The sequence below is a fragment of the Pteropus alecto genome, unplaced genomic scaffold (genome assembly GCF_000325575.1).
Source record: "Pteropus alecto unplaced genomic scaffold, ASM32557v1 scaffold109, whole genome shotgun sequence".
NCBI classification, from domain to species: Eukaryota; Metazoa; Chordata; class Mammalia; order Chiroptera; family Pteropodidae; genus Pteropus; species Pteropus alecto.
The window spans coordinates 1,819,167-1,827,845 of record NW_006494608.1 but is presented as its reverse complement, the minus strand read 5'-3'; the positions used below and the strand labels follow the sequence as shown (position 1 = coordinate 1,827,845).

At 41.7% G+C, this 8,679-nt stretch overlaps 1 protein-coding gene across 2 annotated transcripts in view; it reads right to left on the bottom strand.

Moving 5' to 3' along the window:
* Positions 1-392: 392 nt before the first annotated feature.
* POU6F2 (POU class 6 homeobox 2) overlaps positions 393-8,679 on the bottom strand; it is a 455,705-nt gene continuing 447,418 nt past the window's right edge. Inside the window, exons 10-11 of one of the 2 annotated variants that reach the window (XM_006925339.1) lie at positions 4,403-4,571; positions 393-999 (exon numbers count right to left, since the gene is read on the bottom strand). In XM_006925339.1, the coding sequence (XP_006925401.1) occupies positions 495-999; positions 4,403-4,571 (674 nt within the window). In that variant the 3' untranslated portion in view covers positions 393-494. The remainder of the gene's footprint in view (positions 1,000-4,402; positions 4,572-8,679) is intronic. The other variant, XM_006925340.1, reaches the window with a different exon arrangement.

Genomic DNA, 8,679 nt, shown 5'->3' with positions numbered 1-8,679 from the left:
ATCAGTACTTAGAACCTGAAAGAATTCAATCCTTCCTCCAGGTGGCAGGCTTGTATTCGCTTTGAACAGATAAAAGTTTTTGTTTGTTGTTTTTGGTTTAGTTTTGTTTCTCTTTTTCTTTCAAATGTGTTCACATTTTCATAATACACAGAAAAAAGTATGTAGTTATTTGGTTCATTTTAAGTCCATTAAAAACTGGCTTTGGGAAGACAGGTGGGGGAGAGACATCCTACCACACACACCTGCGATGTGGTGTATTTCTTGTTTAAGTATTTTCAAAAAATTTTTTTTTTCTTTTTGGAAAATCAATGGAAATTACCATTTCGTCCTCTTGGTAATTTTCTTAGTCTTTTACTTATAAGGAGGATGGCTGGGGCTATCATTTAATATTATTTTAAATTAATTAATTAATTATTATTATTATTTATGGTGATATCTCAAGGGTATAGTCTAATTTCTGTGGAGTTTGCTTCTGATTCTGTGTGGGTGTCCCTTTAGGAGTTTTCTTCCAGAGAGTCTGTTAAGGGCTCCAGAGGGACGGCTGAGGATGGCTCGTGCTGTTTTAAGCGTTTAATTGTGTTCTTCAGGGCTTGCCTCTTATTGCAGAACCAAACTCTAACTACTTCCCGATCATAGTTCAGCTTTTCGGCAATTTCGGTCATTTCCTGCCCCGAGGGGTGTGTGTTCTTCTCAAAGTGGGCATTGAGGATCTCAAGGGCCTGGGGCGTGAAGGAGGTGCGCCGCTTGCGCTTTTTGGACGGCTCACTCCCGATAAACTCGGTCAGGTTCTGCATGCCTGCTCGATGGCGGGCCTCAGCCTCAGCCATCCACCGCTCAAGCACCGGCTTGATCTTCTGGGCACTTTTAGGGGTGATGTCCAGCTTTTCAAACCTGGCAGGATACAAAAGGCCAGGGTTCAGTTTGGCTGTCAGACTGCTAGCTATAGTGTTCTCTTGGGCTTCCTGTGGTAGGAAAAAGTGGCTTCTCAGGATGGTGTGTCTGGGGGGAAAATTGAGAAAGAACAGTCTTACACTGAGTCCTCTGCCAGGGTGGGCCTCCTGCCTGCCTGCCTGACTGACTGGCAGAGCAAATTCACTCCAGATTAGCAGCCAGCTGCAAGGTAGCCATCCCCGCTCAAGCCAGCCCTGCCCACATGCTTCATGCCAGTGCATGCAGCCCACACACCCACACATAGATGAAGGTGAGCAAGGTGGAGACAGCACAACACACGAACCATCACGACGGAAATAAAACTCGCAGATCTTTTTCCTGTAAACTCTTAAGATCTAAGCTTTTGTTTTAATCATACCAGCACCATTTCCCCATCTTCAAAATCCTTAAGGCAAAAATTAACACCCGAAATGATATCAAAGACAACAGCTGTTACATTCTTTCATTTAAAATGATTCTTTTTATGTTTTACTTTTGGTTTTCCTTAAATTCCCCCCATTGACTTTATTGTAGAAATATTATATTATTATAATAGTGATGGCAAGTAGGACAAGTTTCTGTGTGACTCTCTTTTCATCTTTGTGTCTCATTTTAATCTCTCTCTCTCTCTCTCTCCTTTCTCTCTCTCTCTTTCAACCTCCACCCTCTGCTAACAAACAATTTTCACCATGTGTAAGTTAACAACATGTTCCTTTTTCAAATACAACATGGCTCCTTGCTACTTTCCTGGTGGATTCAAACAGCTGGACACATTGTAATCACTATGAATACTCCTCCTTGCATGTGCTAAGGCCACCTCGTGTTTTCCAAACCCGATCCAATGTAATGGTGTCCTTTTGCACTAGGGCATCAAGCTGTGTTTAATGTGTGATATCTACAAACTGTACTTGAATGATATTATTTTCTGTAGATGAGTACTTCTGTATATCAATTGCCATTAGCAATTCTTTGCTACATCTACTTTAAAAAATATGAAGCATCTTGGACAAAATTATATATAGAGTGTTTTAAGAGGTCATCCTGGTATCAAATTCATGCTTATTCTCAATGAAATACAGAAACATACCAATACGTTGTATTTGTTTGTTTATTCTAAATCCAAATTCACGAACTTCCAGTATGACAACTTTGGATAAATAGAATTCTCCTCTCTCTTTTAAAGTTCAGTGCTGTTGACGAACTGTCTGACTGCAGAGTGCATCTTATTACAATAGTCTGTTTTCATACAGCTAAAATAAACCTGCTTTAGTCAGTCAGAGAATGTTTTAAAAGGATGTTTGCAAAAAGGGATAAGCTTCCTTTATGTGCCATAATCTTATATTTGGAGCTGCGTTTTAGATATCTTATGTTGTGATAAGCAGTGCAAATAGTATCAAATTTTAATGTGATTCCCATAGCATCCCCTTCCAAGCACAGTTCAACGAGTTGTTTATTTTCAAAAAATCCAACTTCCAGTACTGGTCAAAGAGGGAAGGAGTACATTTTGCTTTCAATACAAAATGAACAAATAATTTAATGTCATTTAAGGAGCTTGTCACTTGTGGCAAGCTTCCCTGAGGCTCTCATTGTCTTGTTAATTGCTGTATTTCACATTTTACCATCATTCACTATAAAAGCCCCAAAGCTTAATCATTTGCTATCATGACAACAGGATTTACAGAGCCATGGCTGAGGACAAAGCTTATGATAGGGATGTGTACTGATGCTGTTTTTTCTTCTGTCTCTAATAAGAAGGGAATCATCAAAGCAATACCTGGGAATCTCTGCAGCTAAGAAGGGAGAAGTGACACCTGGGTGTGCAGGCTCAAATGCAGATTCCTTCCCACCCCTTAACTTAACTTGAATTGTTGCACGCCAGATCTTGGTTTCTTTCAAGACTTTCATGTTTTTCTTGGTAGTTAGCTCTTAAAACTACATCACAGAAACCTTAGAAGCCATGACACATAGCGAATTCTCAAGGTCTCTTCTCATTTCAGTCATAGTTTTTTTTGGCTTCCCATGGGGAAGACTTTAGAAATCAACACGTTTGTTTGGGAATGCCCAAGAAATGCCACTTGTGTTAGTGAAAACATTAGATAGCACTTAAACCAATAAAAGGAAATAAGATTTTAGGACTAAAAATGAGCCAAAGAGGACTTCAGTAACATAGCAAATTGGCAGCAACCTAAAAACTTGTGGCTGCTTTTACTGCAAGGCTGTCAAGATGAAACAAAATTAATGTTTCCCAACAGGGAGCAACAGTATTCATATCATTCATTGATGCTGTTTGTTAGTGTTGATGCTTCTGTACATGTTGTTTGGAATAACATATATAAGCCTTGAAACAAATTTCCCAGCAGTAGTATCCTTGTATAGACTGAATAAAGGTTATTTTCTACAGGGAGGTATCTTATAAGAAAAAACAGTAGGGGAGGCCATAGAAGTGAGAATCCTATGGCGCTTTTTGTATTTAACAACAATCAATGGGTTTTATGGAAAATCATTGAGCAAAATGTGAGCTGCAAGCTACTACCCCATACTGATGTTATTTATAACCTTAGTCTTAAACTGCAGGAAAAGTACACTTCCGTCCTTTGGGGAATACATTAAAAGTATAAAGAGCAGATAAAAAGACAGCATTTCATGGATCACCAAGAACAAAATCCACTTAAATGAGTTTGGAGTTGGTTTCTTGGCTTTTCCTGATGGAGGAGGACTCATAAGGCATTGCCCAAGAGGAAAAAGCTCTTACAGAAGTGCCTTTGCTACCTCATGCATAAACATGGGATTAGTGCAACACACACATGCACGCGCGAGATCTCCTTCTGGCGACTTGACCCAGATCAACTCGAACACAACCAAGGCTAGATTCTGTCATTTATTTATTTATTTTTTGGGGGGTGGGCAAGATTAGGCCAAATTCCCACTACCCTTTTCTGAACTATGTAAAGCAGACGGTTCTTTTTAAAAATGCGTTTTTAAAGGTGTGTTTGAGAAGGCAAGTTAAAAAATTCCTTCGAGGTCACAAGATGGTTGATTTTTTTAAAGGTGTGTTTTCTTGGAAAATCCTGATAGCCGCCATGAACAGAAATGGTGAAACTGTTAACACCAATTGCGACTGGCAGATTTACGTTTGCTTAAATCATCTATTTGTGGACGGGTAACAGTGGCTTTCAGTTGCATAGGAAGGTGAGTCCAGGAAGAAAGCCTCTGGCCTGGGAGAATATATTTCCAATGAGACAGCCTTGGAAGTTCTTTGTGAGTTGACAGGAGTTATCAAGCCAGGACCCGCAAATCTGCTTTAGCACCTTTAATTCCATCAATATCACCAATTCCAACATATAGCCACCCCAAACTTTGTTCCTGCATTTTACCCCTCCAGCTTTGCCCACCCAAAGAAGAAAAGCTGAGCTGTAAGGACAAACGAGGCCCAACCGGCTAGGAGAGATGACAGCATGCGGGCGCGGGTTACCTGCAGATGGCTGACTGGCTGTACGCAGGGCCCTCTGTAGCACTGAGAGCCTGTCCCACCTGAGTCTGGGTCAGGCCAAGAGACAGGCGCCGGATTTTAAAAGCTTTGGCAAATTCTCGGATCTCCTCCAGATTAACCCCATCCACCTCACCCGCGGCCGTTTGAGGATCTGTGGAGATGTTTTTAAAAATAGGATCAATACGTCAACACACATCGAGTAATATCTGTTTATTATGGTTTACAGGAAAGTGGCTCTCTTCAGTAGCAGAGCAGCAGGGAAACCAACATTGCAGAATGTTCTCTGTCTCCCACGTGAAGCACCCAAGCCCCGCTCCTCAACTCATTGCACCTCCACAAAACATTCTTCAAGATATTTCTATCCCAGATAAAACCACAGGCTACTCATACTGCCCCTTCCACAATACAAGAGTGTGTTCCTTAGGGCTTAACTAATAGTTCAGGAAGGCACCTGCTGTGGGGGAGGCAACTCCATTTTGCCTATAAATATGTTCAAATATTGTGCAAAAATATAAAAATGGAAAGGTTTCAGTTTGAAATGCCTTAATTGGAATCTTTAGTGCTAAAAATTGCCCTCGAAGTAAATAGTGGTTTGTGTTTTTCCTTCATCCGATCACTAATACAGCCAGACTAAGAGATGATAATGTTCTAATTTCTTATGTTCACATTAACCCTTCAGAACAGTGTGCTTGTGAAACTTTGAGACTATTTCCCCACCTCCTCACAACAATTTACTGACACAGATGCCTTTGTTCTCGGAAAGGGCACATAATAATAAAGGCCTACGGCAGGAAGGTTCCTTTGGTGCCAGATAACTTGGTAAATTTAGGACTTATCAAGGGAAATGATACAACAGCTGGAGAATAAACCCCCTCCCAACTGATCTCTGGATAAATGAAAGTGCACACCAAGCTGGAGCCAGCATGGGTTGGAGATGGAAGATTTCAAAGTGCTGCTCATTCCTGCCTGGAGTGAAGCCATTCTCCCTGCCAACTGACTCTATTGTTCTTCACCTCATTCTACAGACTTAAATGAAAAGTTTTTCTCTTCCTGTTTCTGCACAATAACCCATCAATTTCAGTAAATTCGAGTACTTGTCTAAGGACTGTAGTGGACTATATTATTGTTCTGGGCTCAGGGCTATAGGTACTCTTGTTATCAAGAAAAAAAATATTTGTATCTCAAGGGTCAATTTCTCAAGGACTTTAAAATGTTCAAATTTGTGGGTGGCTTGGAGCTTCGTGTATAAATTCTCTCATTACAGGGCAAATGGACTCTTAATAGAAACAGTAATATTGATGTACGCTGTACCTTGATCTTCACATTGAAAAAAAGTCCTGTAGGATTTTTATGTCATTAGTCATAATTTCATTATGGAAAGATTGAAAAGTGATATAACCACTGTAATCAGTCTGCATTTCTTAAGTGACTCCTGGGGGCCCTAATGAGTGGAGTGAGGAGGCAAGGGCAACAGAAGAGGCAGTTCTAGCCTCCATGGTGTTTACAGTCTATAGAGGGTTGAGGCCCAACACTATGAATGAGAAAAATTAGAGAAAAATACCAGGCAGAGTATAATCAAGAACCGATTATGTGACACCCATACTGGAATTTACAGAGAAAGGAGAAGTGACAGGAGGGAGGATTCATCTGGATCTTACCCAATGGGCAGCTTTCAGAGAATGGAGGGGCTGTGTTTTGGTCAGTGGGAACAACCTGCAGACAGGCACAGATACAGGGAGGAGCAAAGCCTGCAAGGGTTTTGGTAGGGTGGAGTGGTGAATATTTCAGTATAGGACATTGAGAATCTATGTGCGTGGGCAGGGGTAGAGGATTGCTATAAAACTGGTTTAGCTGTTAAGATTAATTAAAATTCTTCTTTTTCTCCCCAAATTCCCCCCTCCCACACCCTGAAAGGCAGCAACACTTGGTCAGTGAAAGACTTGCTTGGATTGTCCCTGATGGAGGCTACCCTCTGGATCTTAAAGCCCACCAGTGTAGCAGTCTGGAACAGCTCGAAGAGTTTGCTAGGGATTCTGGGAGGTCGCATCCACACACAAGCAGCTTTGAGCCCCTTTTCTCATTTCTTCCTTTAAAAATTCCTAGAGCAGAAGTTGCAAATGAGCAGCTTGCAAATAAAACTCAGCTTTCCTAATGTTTACATGGTTTTTGAATTACTTGCCAACATTTAAACATTGAGAGATTTCTAAAGAAAAATCTAGATTTTCACGTTCTTTTGAAATGTTAGGTTTGGCTGCACTAGGGCCATATTTGCACTTGGGAACATCGGCTGAAACAGACTCTGGCTGCCTCTTTGGCTGCTCATCATCTTCACCTTCAGCCCTCCTCAAAACTCCTGCTGCTTTGCTGAACCCATTTTGTGACCCTGCATTTGGAGAATGCAGGGGGTGAAACTGATTCTGGGTGGGGGTGGGGAAGCTGGAAAAGTCCTAGATAGTACAATGGTTGCTGCCCCCAAAGGGCCACGGTACATAAACAGAACAAGGTGTGCAGCGTATTTGTGATATTAACATTTCACAGGGGAAGGAGGACAATTATGATGAAAAAAGTGTAAAAGGCTCCTCGTGGGGTGGGAGTAGGAGTGGGAGTGGGGGGGTGGCGATAGTAAAATAACGGCTGAGACATTCGGTACAAAATGGCACAGTGAAAGAGGAGCCTGGCCCCCATCCAAGAGAGAGGGAAGAGGGGCTTGGCAGCCTTGCAAGCGTGGGCAGTGGAGATTCAAAACTGATGGTAAAAAAATGAAAGCCAGAGACTTTCCTTGTAACAATATGGCTTTTAGGGTGGTGGCTTTCTTAATATGGCCGGTGTAAGAGTCACCTGGAGTCCAGGGATGTGCATTTTTAACAAGTACCACAGGCAATTCTAGTGCAGGAGAACCACTGGCCCCACAGACACAGGCCTTCTCTGTGGCTCTTCATGACCAAGTTTGGGCATGCCACCCTCTGCAGGCCACTGTCTTCTTTGAAAACTTTACCACCAGGTTCCACTACACAGAAAACTTGCTCTACCCCCTGTATAAGACCAGTGAACCAGAAGGGACTGTGAGGAGGGCCTCCTGGGCAGGTGTCCAGTCCTTGCCCTTCCCACCCCCAGCCGTGCCATATACCACTGCAAGTGGCAAACGTCTGGGTGCCGCTGGGCTTTGGCGGCCAGTGTAATTTGGAGTTAGGAGCAGAATTTTTCTCTGACAAAGCTAAGTAGCCCCTGTAGAAATATTAGTCCCATCTCTAGATCAATAGGAATCAATTGAGTTAACCAGCATGTGAGGGGTGGGTCTTTAATCTGGAAGGATTTCCCTCATCTACTCCAGTCTCAGGGCCTGTGCTGCCACCAGACTTAGCAGTGCAGTACTGGGTAGGTTTATGACTTGGGCTAAATTTTCTGTAAATCCAGTCTATCTTATTTCTTCCTCTTTCCTTGCTGCCTTTAATGTTTGTCTCCTTACTAGTTCCTTAAGTACAGGAACTAAATTTGTGTGTGTGTGTGATTGTGAGATTGCTTTTTGCCAGATCTTTGACAATAACCAGAGTTGAAAGAAAGTTGTGGACTCTTATCCCCATGCATTGAACAGTGTTGTTATCGAACTTCACTCTGAAGCTCAGAGATGTGAGTGCCTCCCCTGCGGAGCCCAGTGGCTTCCATGAGCCCCACACAGACATTTGTTATACTTGGAGGCTGAATTCCTTCTTCTTCCTTTCACATATTTCTCACTCTTTTTCTTGGTTCTACTTATAGAGCTGAAAAGATAGAGTTTCTTGTGAAATTTAAACAGGGTGATGGTCTATTGGACAAAGATCCAAGGAAAGGAATCAGTATCTCTTTTTGCGCAATTTGTTGATTGCTGGAGATGAGCTGCCCAACTTTCTTTATATCGGTGTTCTTCTAAATCAAATCAGATGGCAAAATGTATTATTATGGTGTTGCTTCATGGGCCCAAAGACCACAAAATTCTCTCCAACCAAAGAAGAGGCTCACCCATGGAAAAATATTAGTTTTACCCTGATTATTGCATGTGTGATTTGTCTTCACACATTGAAATAATTCATTAGATGGTGTCTGTAAGATGTTTTGAATTAATAAAAAAGATGATGATATATATATGTATATACATATATATATGTATATAAACACACACACACACACACACATACTAATGAAAGGATATCCCTGGAACCAGGGTTTCTCAACCTTGGAACTATTGAGATTTTTGGATTAGATAATTCTTTGTTGGGGGGGGG